General features: G+C 41.3%; 1 protein-coding gene across 1 annotated transcript in view; it reads left to right on the forward strand.

The window, feature by feature from the left end:
- Positions 1-18,679, forward strand: part of LOC126456126 (uncharacterized) — a 72,743-nt gene that overhangs the window by 24,866 nt on the left and 29,198 nt on the right. The window contains exon 2 of the mRNA XM_050091880.1: positions 7,227-7,495. Within this exon, the coding sequence (XP_049947837.1) occupies positions 7,227-7,495 (269 nt within the window). The remainder of the gene's footprint in view (positions 1-7,226; positions 7,496-18,679) is intronic.

Consider the following 18,679-nt stretch of genomic DNA (forward strand, 5'->3'; position numbering starts at 1 on the left):
CGGACGCGATTGAACCGCGGTATTGATCGTCTAAGCATGGTTGAACTACAGACATCTACATCTACATTCATACTCCGCAAGCCACCTGACGGTGTTTGGCGGAGGGTACTGTGAGTACCTCTATCGGTACTCCCTTCTATTCCAGTCTCGTATTGTTCGTGGAAAGAAGGATTGTCGGTATGCTTCTGTGTGGTCTCTAATCTCTCTGATTTTATCCTCATCGTCTCTTCGCGAGATATACGTAGGAGGGAGCAATATACTGCTTGACTCTGCGGTGCAGGTATGTTCTCGAAACTTTAACAAAATCCCGTACCGAGCTACTGGGCGTCTCTCCTGCAGAGTCTTCCACAGGAGCTTATCTATCATCTCCGTAACGCTTTCGCGATAACTAAATGATCCTGTAACGAAGCGCGCTGCTCTCTGTTGGATCTTCTCTATCTCTTCTATCAACCCTATCTGGTACGAATCCCACACTGCTGAGCAGTATTCAAGCAGTGGGCGAACAAGCGTACTGTAACCTACTTCCTTTGTTTCCGGATTGCATTTCCTTAGGATTCTTCCAATGAATCTCAGTCTGGCATCTGCTTTACCGACGGTCAACTTTATATGATCATTCCATTTTAAAACACTCCTAATGCATACTCCCAGATAATTGTTGGAATTAACTGCTTCCAGTTGCTGACCTGCTATTTTGTAGCTAAATGATAAGGGATCTATCTTTCTATGTATTCGCAGCACATTACACTTGTCTACATTGAGATTGAATTGCCATTCCCTGCAGCACGCGTCAATTCGCTGCAGATCCTCCTGCATTTCAGAACAATTTTCCATTGTTACAACCTCTCGATACACCACACCATCATCTGCAAAAAGCCTCAGTGAACTTCCAATGTCATCCACAAGGTCATTTATGTATATTGTGAATAACAAACGGTCCTATGACACTCCCCTGCGGCACACCTGCACACCTGAAATCACTCTTACTTCGGAAGACTACTCTCCATTGAGAATGACATGCTGCGTTCTGTTATCAAGCAACTCTTCAATCCAATCACACAATTGGTCTGATAGTCCATATGCTCTTACTTTGTTCATTAAACGACTGTGGGGAACTGTATCAAACGCCTTGCGGAAGTCAAGAAACACGGCATCTACCTGTGAATCCATGTCTATGGCCCTCTGAATCTCGTGGACGAATAGCGCAAGCTGGGTTTCACACGATCGTCTTTTTCGAAACCCATGCTGATTCCTACAGAGTAGATTTCTAGTCTCCAGAAAAGTCATTATACTCGAACATAATACGTCTTCCAAAATTCTACAACTGATCGACGTTAGAGATATCGGTCTATAGTTCTGCACATCTGTTCGACGTCCCTTCTTGAAAACGGGGTTGACCTGTGCCCCTTTCCAATCCTTTTGAACGCTACGCTCTTCTAGAGACCTACGGCACACCGCTGCAAGAAGGAGCCGTGTTTCTCCTTCCTGGTGCAATGACTGGAACTGATCGGCTGTCGGACCCCATCCGTCTACTAGGCGCTGCGCATGCATAGTTGTTGACCTCTTTGGGAAGGTTAAGTGACATCTCTTAACAGTCAAAGGGACTCTGCAGTGTTCTGGGAACTGGGGAGATGCAAAACTTTTTTATGGTGTCTGTATATGAGCAGAGTTGCACATTGCTGCATTCGTTCATTCTTCACGTCAGATCGAGCTGTTGCCCAACTTTACTGTTGTTGAAGCGTTGAGCGTGATTAAGTTGTAAGGATTCTAGCATTTAACCAGCGTTCTGAGTCGGTATTAGTTATTTTTTCCCCTACATCTGTGCATTTCGAATTTTGAGCTGCTGTATCGATATATTATTTGAATTTAGTCTTTCGATTTATCGATAGTTATTTAATTGTGTTGTTATGCACTCCATCGGTAACACCACCGTACGTGAATGACGTCATACATGTTGGTTGTGTCTTTGTACGATACCAAGATATCGGTAGAAATTGCTCTTACAACTAAGAGCATTCTCAGGATTTCTGCAAGGGAAAGGGGATGCAAGTCATGTTAGTTTTGTGGTGAATGATGGAAAAGTTTTGAGATTTTATGACAAGCGGCTCTGGGTACATTTTTTGCTAGTCGGTACCAGTGACATGTTCTAGTGTTATTTGTCCTGATTGATACGTATGTCTGTTTCTCTACTTCACACTCCACTTCAACTACTTCCACTTGCACCTGTTTACCTATAGAGCGGCCACACGCTGTTCAGTGGTCTTGCAGGGCCCATCATTTTAAACCAGCTCTGGACGTTTGACATTAATTTATTTTTATTTATTTATTTATGTATTTATTGTTCCGTGGGACCACATTAAGGACAAGTCTCTACGGTCATGGAACGAGTCAATACATGAAATTATAACACGATTGTAGAAACAGATAATATGAAATATAAGAAACATATTCAGCTGACACGTCGTTAGTTTAAATACAGAAAATCAAGAATGTAACACTGGAATTTGCTTAATTTTTTAGCTCTTCCAGGAGCTCCTCGACAGAATAGAAGGAGTGAGCCATGAGGAATCTCTTCAGTTTAGACTTAAAAGCGTTTGGGCTACTGCTAAGATTTTTGAGTTCTTGTGGTAGCTTATTGAAAATGGATGCAGCAGAATACTGCACTCCTTTCTGCACAAGAGTCAAGGAAGTGCATTCCACAAGCAGATTTGATTTCTGCCTAGTATTAACTGAGTGAAAGCTGCTAAATCTTGGGAATAAGCTAATATTGCTAACAACAAACGACATTAAAGAAAATATATACTGTGATGGCAATGTCAAAATTCCCAGACTATTGAATAGGGATCGACAAGAGGTTTTCGAAATTACTCCACACATAGCTCGAACAGCCCGTTTTTGAGCCAAAAATACCCTTTTTGAATCAGAAGAATTACCCCAAAAAATAATACCATATGACATAAGCGTATGAAAATATGCGAAGTAGACTACTTTTCGTGTTGAAATGTCACTTATTTCAGATACTGTTCTAATGATAAATAAAGCGGCATTTAGTTTCTGAACAAGATCCTGGACATTCCACAACAGCTTACTATCTATCCAAACACCTAGGAACTTGAACTGTTCCGTCTCGTTTATAACATGCCCATTCTGTCTGATTAAAATATCAGTTCTTGTTGAATTGTGAGTTAGAAACTGTAAAAACTGAGTCTTACTGTGATTTAGCATCAAATTATTTTCCACAAGCCACGAACTTATTTCATTAACGACATTATTTGATAATGTTTCAATATTACACACAAGATCCTTCACTACCAAGCTGGTGTCATCAGCAAACAGAAATATTTTTGAATCACCTGTAATACTAGAAGGCATATCATTTATATAGATAAGAAACATCAGTGGGTCCAGCACCGATCCTTGGAGAACGCCCCATTTAACAGTGCCCCATTGGGACTAAACATCATTATCACTCTCAATATTGCGGAGAATTACCTTCTGCTTTCTGTTCTTAAAGTAAGAGGCGAACCAATTGTAAGCTACTCCCCTTACTCCATAATGTTCCAACTTCTGCAGTAATATTTTGTGGTCAACACAATCAAAAGCTTTCGTTAAAGCAAAGAAAACACCTAACGTTCTCAACCTTTTATTTAATCCGTCCAAAACCTCACAGAGAAAAGAGACTATAGCATTTTCAGTTGTTAAGCCATTTCTAAAACCAAACTGTACATTTGACAGCAAATTATGTGAATTTAAATGCTGCAGTAACCTTGTATATACAACCCTCTCGATAACTTTAGCAAACACCGAGGGCATAGAAATAGGTCTATAATTATCAACATTATCCCTGTCTCTCTTTTTATAAAGTGGCTTCACTACCGAGTACTTTAATCAATCAGGAAACCGACCACTCCTAAAGGAAAAGTTACAGATATGGCTAAGTACTGGGCTAACATACATGGAACAATACTTCAGTATTCTGCTAGATACCCCGTCATATCCATGAGAGTTCTTGGTCTTCAGTGATTTAATTATTAACTCAATCTCCCTCTTGTCAGTATCATGGAGGAGCATTTCAGGTAACAGTCTCGGAACACTTTTTTCTAAGAGCGCTATATGATTCCCTGTTGGGACTAGGTTTCTATTTAGTTCACCTGCTATATTCAGAAAGTGAATATTAAATACTGTACATATATGCGACTTATCAGTAACACGGACATTTCCACTACGCACTGATTCTATATCCTCGACCTGTCTCTGCAGACCAGCCACTTCCTTTACGACTGACCACATGGTTTTAATTTTATCCTGAGACTTAGCTATTCTATCTGCATACCACATACTTTTTGCCTTCCTAATAACTTTTTTAAGCACCTTACAATACTGTTTGTAATGGGCTACTGCATTTAGATTGTGACTGTTTCTAACGTTTTGATATAATTGCCACTTTGTTCTACAAGATATTCTTATACCTTTAGTCAGCCACCCAGGCTGCCTGTTTGTGCTAGTACCCTGTTTTGAACGTTCTAACGGAAAGCAACTTTCAAAGAGCACGAGAAAAGTATTGAGGAAAGCATTATATTTATCATCTACAGTATCAGCGCTATAAACATCTTGCCACTCTTGTTCCTTGATAAGGTTTACAAAAGTCTCTACAGCAACTGGATCAGCTTTCCTAAAACGTTGGTAACTATATTTAACATGTGTTGCAGCACAAAAATCTTTTAGACTTAAAATTTGTGCATCATGATCTGAAAGGCCATTCACCATTTTGCTAACAGAATGCCATTCTAAGAATGACGAATGAACAAAAATATTGTCTATGGTTGTTCTACTGTTCCCTTGCACTCTCGTTGGAAAGAAACGGTTTGCATAAGATTATATGAATTAAGGAGGTCTACCAGCATCCTTTTCCCTGCACAATCACTTATACAATTTATATTGAAGTCACCACATATAACTAACGTTTTGTATTTCCTATAAAGTGAACCAAGAACCTCCTCTAGCTTTAGCAAAAATCTTGTGGAATCGGAGTCTGGGAATCTATAAATAACAACAGTAAGACGTTTAGCTCCACTAAATTTAACCACATCTGCACAACATTCAAACACCTTTTCAGTGCAGTACCTTGAAACATCAATTGACTCAAATGGGACACCGTTTTTCACATACATGGCTACTCCCCCACACCGCAAAGAGCTCCTAGAAAAGTTGCCAGGCAACCTGTATCCTGGCAAAGGAAGCCTCTGAATTATCTCCTTATTTAAGAAGTGTTCAGATATAACAGTAATTTCAGAGTCAACATCTATAAGCAGTTCATTAACTTTATCTCTAATGCCTTGTATGTTTTGATGAGATATACTAATTCCCTCATTAATCGGATACCTAAGCTTTGTCGAAAGTGGTTTCTTTGTTAGAGAGACTTCCCTTAAGCAGGAATACCTGTCAGCTGACTTCAATCTAAGAAAGGTACAGCTCTAACACCCACAACTACCGGAATTTTCCCATGAGCGATCCCACCACCCCCACCTATGCTGTCACCTATAAGCTTTGCCAACCTCCCCTTTCCATACCTGTTGAGGTGCAGGCCATGTCTAGTGAAACCCGTCCTGCTGATAGACTCCACCAACACCACTGAAATGTGACTCATGCCTTCTGTCATCAGCGCACCCACAAGTCTCATGTTATTATGCCTGACGGCTGTATTAAGATGAGGCCGATCGTGACGCTGAAACAGTTCCACGAAATGCACATTCGTGTTGCCAGTCTGAGTGGCTGTCTTTTCCAGGTCACCATCTATATCATACTCCCCATCCCTATCAATACTATTACCAGCCCCACCCACAATCACTTCCTGATCCTCTTTTGTAAAATCCCTACATAACCCCCCCCCCCCCCCCCGCCTACGTTAAAAGTCACCTGAGCCAATCCTGCATTAGGCTTCACAATGCTGGTGACCTGGTACTCACTCCCCAAAACTTCCTGCAACTGCTGGCCTACACCTATACCATGAGAACTACCTAACAGCAGAACCTTCTTCTTTCTCTTAGACTTTGCAACTGTCCTAGCCACCGTAACTGCTGAGGTCTGCTGCATACTTCCTACATCTACAACTACTAGAGATTCCTCTCCACTAGACACTGACAGTTGGTCATATCTATTACAAACACCAATAGTAAAACTATCTGAAAATCTCCTTCTCCTAGCAAATCTCTTGCCAACAGCCAGCTCCCATTCCCCAACCCCCTTCTCCCTCCTCATCCCGTCTAGCTCTTCCTGTGCGTTTTTCAACTGCACCTGAAGGTCACAGATCATACGCTCCTGCTCCTCTATCAACTTACTCTTGCTACATAACCTGCAGTTCCAGGAGAGGATCTCACCAGAATGCCCACTGGCTTCCCCACTGCATTCCCCCCCAGTGAAAATACTTCGAACAAGTCTCACACCGCAATCCACCACTCACGAATCTACGGCAAAGCCCACACTTCTCACTCATGGTAAAATTTTACAGTTATTGAAACAAGAAAACAACTTTATCTAAGTTCCGCTACTACAATAAGAAGATGTTGAAAACTGACTACAGTAATCACAAACTTGCTCTACAAGGAAAGTAACTACTATTATTGACAGTATTAATCAACAGCAAATGAGAATATAACAAAATACTAACACAGAAAGAAAATCAAACGTCTAATGACAGTAACGAAACTGAAAGCAGTTCGCAAAAATTTCTTCTGAAGTTATTTCACCGGAAAACACCAAGAACACCGGTTGAAGACTACTAAAGTTCCTAATTAAACTACTATACACAAACAATCAATTAGTACTTAGCTTTCGATGCGCCGCTACAGCTGCAACAGGTCAGCGCGGAATGTAAACACGGGTAAGAGGTCAAGTTGCTCCATACGAAACACTCACAAATATCAGGTCACAACACAAGAAAGGCAAAGGTGAATGAAGGAACCACTAATAAGTCACTTATATAGTAAATATTATCACAAAAACTGTTAAAATATATATCTGCAACCTAAAAATAGATGAAAACTTAGAGAGCGATCTCACACGCCGTCACGCGCTTATGACGTCACACCAAAGACTGACCATATACGAACGTGAAATGTAGTTATGAAAGAAACAGAAAAATAACAAGAAAGATTCGGCCCCCTTTACATCTGAGAATCTCTCAATCTCTAGAAATTTTCCTAATAGCTGACTGTTTGGTGGAATTACAGTGTTCATCAGTAACCAGCCCGGCCTCGGATCTGCTGTACTTCCTGTACTCGAGCGCCAGCGAAGACGTCCATCGGCACCATGTGGAGGACCTGCTGCGCGAGTACCACAACACGCTGGTGGGCCTGCTGCGGCGTCTGGGGATGGAACAGCAGGCAGAGGCCTACACCTTCGAGGAGCTGAAGAAGGAAATGGATTACTGCTTAGTCATCGGTGTTTACTACTGGATCACGAGCGGATTTGGCCTCACCTCCGAGGAACACGGCGCACAGTATGCAAAAGCGGTCAATGATCCAGAGAAGCTTGGCAAAGTTGTCGTTAAGTCATTCAGGAATCCGTATTCATTGTCCTACATTAAATATCTGTCGCCAATTTTCGTTAGCAAAGGAATTTTATAATATTATGTATTCCTTCCGGTATATTTTTGAAAAAGCCGTAGGTGCCATTAATTTTTTACCTGATAGATATAAAGTTATATTGTAAGGACTAATCTAGGAATCGTTGACTTTAAAAGAGGCCAAGATTTAAATTCATCAGCCATTAAAAGATATTCACAAGCATATGTGAATGTAGTTGAAATATCATTCTGTTACTAAATTGCACAAAGAAGTTTGAATGTTGTATCTTCTCTTGGTGTATTTTTGAGACAGAACCTTACTTGTAGCACCATTTGATTGTGTCTCAGAGTTGGTAGAACAAAAATTGGACCAAATAAACATCAACACTTATTATTGATGAGAGTGATCCTTGCTATTTACAGTAAAATTAAAATTATTGCATGTTTACTAACATAATTAAAGTGTAATACTAACATAATTAAAGTGTAATGTAGTTATAGATACAGTAATAATACATGTTCTTTTTGTTCACGAGTAATTTGACTTCACTTTTGAGCAGATTCCCAATGGAACTGAACCTTTAAACCAAAAAATTACCTGCCTACATGGCGTATGGCAATGCTGCTGCCAAACCGTCACAGTTTGGTGTGGGGTGGTACGATACCCTGAATTCGTGGTCTCCGTTAGTCAGCAACCATCTTAGAGGAGAAACTGAAGACGTCATCAACAAAGTTTTTCTTGAAGATACCCTTACGGTTTTTGTAGACCATAGACAGTAATAATTCGTATCCTTATGACACACCACAATTAGTAGGCACTGACGCACAATATCATCAATGCTTGAATGTCATTTGATATACAGTTTAGGCATTCGTGCACTAATCGTAATTTTCAAATTATACAGACAATTCGGTCACACGATAAGAGCCCGAAGCTAGTTTACGAAAATCTAGTGGAATCTTCTAAAGAACTGATTGCAGCCGTTGAATAAGTTAGGCAATAAAATGCGTAGTTGGAAAGTATGTTATAGTCCATCGTTCGTTGTCATGACCATGCAAGTCGACATTTTGAACAGCTGCTTTCTACAAACACCTCCGCAGGGCAATACGACAGAAAATTCAGTATGTCTCCAAAAATATTGCAGTTCCATCGTGTGAACGTTACCTTGAATGTGGACTGATCTTAAACGTCTTTAGCCAGTTTGGTAACCCGTTCCTCTGGCCTCGTCATTACAGAGGTCTGAATGCACACAATAACTGAGTCGTTTGTTTTTGTTGATAATTTTAATTTAACGCAGCCACGGAGAGAATAAATCACTTACCCTCACATAAAATTACTCCATAACAAGACAATGGACATCGTAGGTTTCTGATGTCACTGCACAGTAACAGCACCTGCCAGATACACCAGAAAGTTGTAGTATTGATACTAACCTTGTACATCTAAAAAGAGACAATGAATGGAATGAAACTTAATCTACTTCCTTCTGAAAAACACGGTGCTTGTTTGTTCCCGAAATCGGTTGTTTTATCCATCAAGATGAATTAAACTAACATGGGTTGAGTTATAATTAATCTATGGAATATAATGACAAAAGGCTTTATACTTGGAATGGACCTGGATAGATTCTATAATGTTATCACAAAAAGACTAAACTCCCCCCGAACAGGCCATGAAAGCCCAACGTCACCGGCCGGCCGCCGTGTCATCGTCAGCTCACAGGCATCACTGGATGTGGATATGGAGAGGCTTGTGGTCAGCACACCGCTCTCTTGGCCGTATGTCAGTTTACGAGACCGGAGCCGCTACTTCTCAATCAAGTAGCTCCTCAGTTTGCCTCACAAGGGCTGAGTGCACCCTGCTTGCCAACAGCGCTGGGCACCCATCCAAGTACAAGCCCAGTCCGACAGCGTTGACCTCGGTGATCTGACGGGAACCGGAGTTACCGTTGCGGCAAGGCCGTTGGCATAATGTTAACACAGGATTTCCGAAACCAGATCTTAAACAGTAATACATTTTCTGAGGCTGCTGTAGCCTCTGACAGTATTTTATTCGTTATGAATGGCAGATTAAAACTGAAGAAATGTCAGAAAGCTAAAAAATTAAGGAGATGAGATCTGGATAAATTGAAAGAACAAGTTTTTCAGATTACAAAAATAGTATCAGGCAACGTTTGACTGAAAAAGGGGAACGAAATGTATAGAGGATGAATGGATAGCTTTGAGAGATGAGCTAGTGTACGCAGCGGAGGATCTAACAGGTAAAAAGACAAGGCCTGCAAGAAATCATTGGGCAACACGTAAGTTGAATATATTTAACGAAAGGAGGCAACAGAAAGGGAATACAGACGGTCAAAACATAAAATTGACAGAAATTGTAAAATGTCTAAACAGAAACTGTAAGAACACAAATGCTACGCTGTGGAAGCATCATTGATTAGGGGATATTTAGATGCCATCTGTAGGAAATTTAAAGGGACCCTTTGAGAAAAGAGAAACAATGATAGGAGGAATATATACTGGGACAACGTCATGGGTCAGCGATATGCACATATACAGATGGTGGTAGTACCGCGTATAAAACGGTAGGGTATGGCGGACCTACTATTTCTACTTGATTCGTGTAAAAAGTTTTTCTACGTGATTATGACCGAACGACATGAGTCAGTAGACCCTGAACGCGGAATGGTAGTTTAACTAGAAGCATCGGGTATTCCATTTCGGAAATCGTTATGTAGTTTAATATTTAGAGATGCACAGTGTAAAGAGTTTGCCGCGAGCACCACACATTTCAGGCAATACCTGTCGCCACGGACAACGCCGTGGTCGACGACGTTCACCTAGCGGCCGAGAGCAGTGGCGTTTACGTAGTGTTGTCAGTGCTAAGGGCCAACCAAGACGGCTTGAAATAACCACAAAAGTCAATGTATGATTTAGAACGGTACATCGAAACTTGGCGTTAGTGGGCCATGACATCAGATGACTGAGAAGAGTGCCTTTGATAACAGCACGACATTGCCTGCAGCGCCTCTGTGGTCTAGTGACCATATCTGTAGAACCTTTACCGACTGGAAAACTGTGATCTGGCCCGACGAGTCCCGACTTCCGGTGGTAAAACTGACTGTAGGGTTCGAGTGTGGCGCAGACCGAGCGAATAATTTGGCCACACAAAATCCTGCACCAGCAACACTTAGGCAATTATGGACTGCTGTAGAGAAAGCGTGGGTCAGTATTTTTGCAGGGGACAACCAATGACCTGTTGAGTCCATGCGACGTCGAGTTGCTGCATTACGACGGTCAAAAGTAGGTCCGACGTGACATTAGTAAGTATCCTATCACTTCTGTCATTTCAGTATCTATAAGGTATACAAAGGTAACAATATCATAGAAAGCGAATAGGAAGTAGATGAGATGGGAGTGAGAGAGGAATTTGGCAGAGCACTGGAGGACCTTAGTCGAAACAACGCCTCTGGAATTTCCATTTCGTGGGAATGACTGAGAACTTGAGTCAGCCCTGACGAAATTATTCCACCCGGTGTGCGAGGTGTACGAGATAGGTGAAATATCCTCCTACTTCAGGGAGAAAGTAATTCTCCCAATTTCAATAAGGGTCGGGTGCTAAAACCTGTCAAGAAGTATTTATAGAAAAATGGAAAAACTGATAAAAGCCTACTTCGGCGGAGATCAGTTTGTGTCGCAGATATGAGTAGAAAATCGCGAGGCAATACTGTCCATACTACGAACCATAAATGAGAGACTGAGGAGTGGTAAACTTACCTCTACAACATTTGTAGATTTAGACAATGAAGGTGAAATGTACTGTTTCGGATGGTGGAGAGGAAGAGATGGAAAAACGTAGAGTTGCCAACAATATGTACAGAAAACGGATTGTAGTTTTAAGAGTCGAAGGGCATGAAACGGAAGCAGTTGTGGATAAGGAAATGAGAGAGGTTTCTCGTCTATCTGCTATGTTATCCAGCCTGTAGATTGAGCAGACTGTGTGGGAAGCGAAAGAGGTATGAGAGAAGTAATTACAACTGAATGTGGAAAAATGTAAACTTTGAGGTTTGCCGATGACGTTGTATTTTTCTATGTTTGTTTGTAAGACAAGATTTGAAGGTCCCAGTTTTTTAGTCATTTGGTCCTGAGAGGGGCACTGCGCTAGTGTTCGGTTATCTAAGCTAGTCCACATGTTCATAGTCAGGACGTCCAACAAAGGTGTGGCTCCCGTACGCTATCTTATAGAAAACGTCTGGGAGACCCATCAGCCAAGATAAAAACTCGCGGAAAACATCATCAAGGAGCTTTGTGGCATCACCTGGGGGAAGGGGGCCGGGGGAATTTCAGTTGTGACTTTGTGGACATCGGCTCTTGCAGTGGATTTTTCGGACGCAGAGTAATGTGCTCCGCTGTGGTATAATAGTTGTCATACCATCCTCATCGATGAGCAGCTCAACAAGAGGATGCGCATGACTACTGGTACAAACAGACTTCTATCTACTGACTTCCTCTGCTAAGCAGGATCTACCCACCACAGATTCTCAGAACTAAGACCTTGTTAGAGATTACCACAATATAGAAGAGAATAAGGAAATATCCATTCATCACTACATAATTGTCTCGTATGAAAAGAGGAAATAGGCCATACTGTGTGCTGAACATGTAGCTTCCAGTAATTCGAAAGTATGATATCATTGTAGCAATAGCTACTGACACACTAGAAATGAAAAAGAACTGGAATGGTTCGAGAAATACAATTGTAATGATATCACTAAAGAACTTTACAGGAAAGTGTGGATCAAATGAACTAGAATCCAGTCTTGATGTAATCGGTGCTCTTACGCACTCTATAAATGAGATATTGTGAATCTCCGAGTTGTAACTGTGATACATTGTTTCTGCGAGACATACAAGAGAGGAATATTGAGAGTATTCAGCCCAGTTGTAAGTCATGTGATTATTGCCACATCATGTTTCGGGGCAACACTATCTCATTTTCAAGTGCTACAAACAAGAATACCAGCTAAAAAAATCCTTCTTATTCCGGCAGACGTGTAAGAATTACAGACGTCCTGATTTAAAACCCACCTTCAAATATTTTTATGCCATTAAGCCTCGCCACAATTTTAAAAGAAGCTGCACACGTGCAATGTCAAATCAAACCATAAAACATAAATGATAAGCCGGTGCATCCATTACGTAAGAGAGGATTGCTTCCTCCGATGCTGTAAGGGCAAGTGGTATGATGCCAATGCCACAGCGGTGGAATGGATTAGAAACCTTGCTATTATTTAGTCGATATATTTTTGTTTTATACAATGACATTCATTACATATTACACGCTGAGGAATCAAAGAAACTGGTACATCTGCCTAATATCGCGCAGGGGACCCGTGAGCACCCAAAAGTGTAGCAACACGGCGCGACATGGAGTCGACTAATGTCTGAAGTTGTGCCGGGGGGAAGTGACACCACGAATTCTGCAGGGCTGTCCACAAATCCGTAAGAGTATGAGGGGGCAACAGCATGTTGCAAGGCATCCATGATATGCTCAATAAGTTTCCCGTCTGGGGAGTCTGGTCGCCAGCGGAAGTGTTTAAAATCAGAATAGTGTTCCTGGACCCACTCTGTAGCAATTATGAAGTGTTGGGTTTCATTGTCCTGCTGGAATTGCCCAAGTCCGTCGGAATGCACAATCGACATGAACCAATGCAGGTGATCAGAGAGGATGCTTACGTATGTGTCACCTGTCAGAGTCGTACCTAGATCTATCAGAGGTCCCATATCACTCCAACTGCACACGCCCCGCACCTTTACATTGCCTCCACCAGCTTCAACAGACCCCTGCCTACATGCAGGTTCCATGGATTCGTAAGGTTGTCTCCATACCCGTACACGTCCATCCACTCGATACAATTTCAAACGAGACTCGTCCAACCAGACAACATGTTTCTAATCATCAACAGCCCAAAGTCGGTGTTGACGGACCCAGGCGAGGCGTAAAGCTTTGTATCATGCAGTCATCAAGGGTACACGAGTGGGCCTTCGGCTCTGAAAGCTCGTATCGAGAATGTTTCGTTGAAATGTTCGCAAGCCGACACTTGTTGATAGCCCAGCATTGAAATCTGCAGTAATCTGCGGAAGGGTTACACTCGTGGCACGTTGAACGATTCTCTTTAATCGATGTTTGTTTCCTTCTTGCAGGATCTTTCTCGTGCCGTAGTAATGTCGGAGACTTGATGTTTTATCCGGTTCCTGATATTCACAGAACACTAGTGAAATGGTCTACGGGAAATTCCCCACTTTATCGGAACCTTGAAGATATTGTTCGCATCGCTCGTGCGACGACTATAACATCAGGTTCAAAATCCCTTAAATCTTGATAACCTGCCATTGTAGCAGCAGTAACCAATCTAACAACTGCGCCAGACACTTGTTGCCATATGTAGGCGACGGCGACCACAGCGCCGTACACTGCCTGCATGCATATCTCTGTATTTGAATACGCATGCCTGTACCGGTTTCTTTGGCCCTTCTGTGTAAATATACTGCACGTGTGCGCCATACCGATGACGATGATGGTTGTAATTTTGTCAGAGAAGACAATAAACTTGGAGGATCAACTGAACGGAATCGATATTAGCTTCAAAAGAGGTTATGAAATGAAGAGAGAGTAACTGAAAAAAATTTGTTAAAGCTGAATATAAATTTAGTGTTAGACAGTATTTTTAATGATTTTTTCTGGAATGTGGTCTTCCACTGAAGAGAAGAGTGGACCATCAAAAGTTCAGCAAGAAGAGAACAGGAGTTTGCTAAATGTAGTGTTACAGACGGATGTTGAAGGTTAGATGTGGCGCCTGGTTAACTAATTAAAATTAGTTAATCAGAATACCACAACATGATACGTAAAAAAGGAGGAATCAGTTGATAGAACACTTTCCGAGGCGCTGAGGAAACCTCAATTTGGTAATACAGAGATTTGTGAGGGCAAAATGGTTCAAATGGCTCTGAGCACTATGGGACTCAACTTCTGAGGTCATTAGTCCCCTAGAACTTAGAACTAGTTAAACCTAACTAACCTAAGGACATCACACACATCCGTGCCCGAGGCAGGATTCGAACCTGCGACCGTAGCGGTCTCGCGGTTCCAAACTGCAGCGCCCAGAACCGCACGGCCACTTCGGCCGGCATGAGGCCAAAAATTACAGAGAGAGACTACGGAATGAGTACAGTAAACTCATTCAAATGAATGTAGGCTGCAGTAGTTACTCAGAGATGAAGTTTCCTTCGTATTAGAGACTAGACTGGTTTGCTGCATAAAACTAAAGGGAAGATTGAAGACCGCAGCAGCAACAGAAGACACCTTAAACAGGAAACGAATTTAGCGAAATCTGTTATTACGTTGTCAGAATGAAAGCGATATCTACATCAAAGTGAAAAAAGATTCGAAAATAGAAGTTTCATGTCCCAGATTGCAGTTGGTTTCGTCAAAGTTATATTGCCATTTTCAGACCGTCGGATACTTGAATTATAAAGCCAGTCCGTGTGCACATTGCCATCTGGAAATACATGGAGGCAAATTTACAGGAAAGATACTCCCACATAACATTAAGTACACTCAAGTAAAAGGCATAACTATATCAGTAAGGCATGGTGCCTGTTTTTGACATACACACATCTGACAGCAGTGTGTGTATGCTCTATCTGATGTACTTGAGATCTCTTTGCATTGCTGATAGGCCTTTGTTTTAGTGTATTAAGTATTGCACTGGAGCATCTTTTCTGTGAGTTTAGCTCCATATTTTCAATGTCCTGACGGCAGTGTGCCACACAAGCTGGCTTTATAATTCAGATATCCGATAATCTGAAGGTGGCAGTATAACATTGCGGAAACTAATTATCAGGATATGAATCAACTGCGGTCTGGACAATAAAACTTCAATTTGGAGCTCTTTTACTTAGGTAAATTTACTGGAACGTAATAACCTGGTCTACTACAATACCATATCACTTAATTACTGTTAGAAACTCAACATCATCCAAAACTTTTTCTGAATTTAACACACGTTACACCTTTTATAAATCAGTTGCTTCTTCGAAGCCTTATTTTGACATGTTGTTTATTTTACACGTTCGTGCTTTTGCCATCCGAAAACTGCTCCAGATCAGTCGCATCTGTCGACGAATCCTTTTGGGCAGCACATGCTGAGAAAATAGCCTGGTCCCCTTCCTGGTGCACTACAGCCATATTGTGTTGCAGCCGAAGTAAACAGTTTTACAAGGTCTGCGCTCATTGGTGCCGTCATCATCAAGGCTGCTGACGTCAGCCGCACCTCTCACTTGCGCTGCCACGAATTGCAGTGTTTATGCGTCATTCTCTTTACTGCTCACGCCAGCATTCACAGCTTCACTACACAACTCAGATACATCGTGAAGTACGATTGTTTAGGAACATCGGGTGCGTGGACAAGTGTTGTTGACGCTATTACGATCACCAGGTTTCCGCGCAGTGGATTAACATCACGCTACCACCAGAATTTCTACAGTTTTGGTTTTTGCCTTGTGTCAGATGTGCACCCGCGTAAAGCTACATACTATTAAATGTATATACCCCTTAGAATTAAATATTATGTGCTTGAAGATGGTACTACTAAATTAGAAATTATAAAATTGGGCTTTCTGGAGGATTACTATTAATGTCGGGTTAGTGCTCGCGTGGAGTTCTTTGTCTGACAAGGTGAAAGGAGTCTACTGGGGCACACTTGTATCTAGCACCCGTATACTATAGTAATATTAATGTAAATTAAACTGAAATTATGATATTATAAACGATGTATTTCTCTCATAGGCTTTATAAATCGGATTACTGACTGTGTACGACCGTAGAGCCAAATATAATGTTTCTCGTCTGAGATAATTAGTGCTGCAGTAAGAGAGAGGTGGGCGAATAGTTGTAGGTAGCTGCCTGTGAGCGAAAGAGGACGGAGCAGGCAGTTTTTGTGGTGTGCTGCGTGAAGTCACCAAGTGTTAGATTAATGTAGGTGTGTCAATAATGTTGAACATGCAAGAAGAAGTCTTCATGCAAGTAAGGTAAATATCTTAAATAATTATGATTTCTGTTTTGCCAGCGCGTTAGTATACATGAACTGACTGATAATTTGTAGTTGCTGAGGAACCCCAGAATGTACGTATACTGATTTGATAAAAAGGCTAGTTAGATTTTTCGCTTTTGTAATGTTTCTAAGATGTGTTAACAGAGCTATATGTAATTTGATGATATGCATTTATACTGGTTTAGCGAGGGTAAATAATACTAGCTGTATAAATCTCATTGTTCATGAATCAGTAAGTATGACGTGTTGTTTTGTCCAAATTCAGTTGTCAAAAGACAAACTTAACTTGCAATATAGTTTTTTTAAAGGAAAACCAGTGTTAGTAATTCACCACAATCAGTATAGTCTCCCTGTCCATGTTATATGCCTTCTAAAGTGTTGGATTTTTCTCAGATGTTTTCATTTATCAGCCAAAAGAATTTCATGTACATTTCAAAGTATTACGGCGAGCATTGTGCACCGCTAAGCCTGTAGCTAGCATATTTTGTTCATGAGAGACCAGAATATATCGCGTTCCACCGTTGCTGCTTTAGAGGTAAGAGAATTTAATCTGTTTGTTATATGCACAGGGACCAAAATTATCAGTTTAGAACAGGGCCAGAGGATTCAGTGCCCAAGGGGATGAATATATTTAGAAGTGACTGTATTTCTTTATTGGTATTGGGAGTTGTATTGCCCAATCGATTCGTTTTATGTTTTTTCTAACAGTTATACAGATAGGCACACCACTTGAAGTTACAAAACGCTATACGATAATTCGAGTTTAGCATCCATTGTACAGTTCAGATATTCATTCAATGTAATCGTAAAGTTTTTTTCTTATTTAATTAAAGAATGTTGCCGAAGTGTTCATCGGTTCCTGATAAACTTAACGAACGTTACTTTACCCTTCTTCGCCTTAGTGTTACAAATCCAGAAAACTTGAGAACAGGTGATGTTCTCTGTTGGAAAAACCGATTTACCCTTTTGTTGCTCAAGACATGTATGTTCAATCACTCTTGCTTTAAACAGCTTTCTTCGGACGCCCGGATTGTACAATGCTGCACGTCAGATATTTGCTATGGGACTCTTATCCTACGACTGTGCCTGGTCATGAAATTCCTTTGTCTGCAGTGTGATATGAATTCCCTGTAAATTGAGGTGTTCGGCCCAGCGGGAAAAGACAATCTAATGCGATGCGGATTACTAGCTACCACTCTCCTTGTGGGAACCTTTGTTAAAATCTAAAGCACAACTCCTGCCTGCTGTAAACTGTGTGAATACTGAGCTATTCCAATACGCAGTGAAAGTCAAGCCCTGAATCTGTAAGCCATGCTGTAAGTATGAATCCCTATACTTCAGAAAATAATTCGCAAACTCAGTCTGGCCTAGTATGTTTAACAGACTAAACACAGAAATACACAGTCTTATGTAAGAATGATAATAATGAGTTTTGTGTAGCTTCTATTCAAAAACATCAATTGAAAACTGATTAATCAGGAAACTGACCAAGAACTGAATAACGTGTTTCCTTTCAGCCTCAAGGACGAGCGATAGGCATGTAACCATTGAGCCTAAAACGGAAAGATCATGACACATGCTACGCACATGATTTCCACATGATTTCCATTGCCGGATAACTCGACAGTACGTTGAGAAAGTAGAGATAGTCCATGACGGAGGACGTCGACTTTCGCATTGGAAAGCTACTTTCATGTAAAGAGAGAATGCTTAATTCAGTGAGCTGTCTCTGATACATCACGACCGACAGTTGGCATCAACGAATTACAGCAATATGCCGGCGTGGCAGAATCTAAAGTGAAAACTCATGTTGACGTTAAGGCAAGCATCGATTTTCACCGGAGCCAGCCCGAATGAATCAGGTAGGAATGAAACATAGTTCCGTGTTCATGTGGAAGATTGGTCTGTGGACAGCCGAGAACGAAGAAACTGTGAATCTCTACAGGTTCAAACGTACACTGTACGCTGTTAAGCCAATATTCATGCAAATTACCTGAGATGTTTT

The sequence above is a fragment of the Schistocerca serialis genome, chromosome 2 (assembly GCF_023864345.2).
Source record: "Schistocerca serialis cubense isolate TAMUIC-IGC-003099 chromosome 2, iqSchSeri2.2, whole genome shotgun sequence".
Classification (NCBI taxonomy): Eukaryota; Metazoa; Arthropoda; class Insecta; order Orthoptera; family Acrididae; genus Schistocerca; species Schistocerca serialis.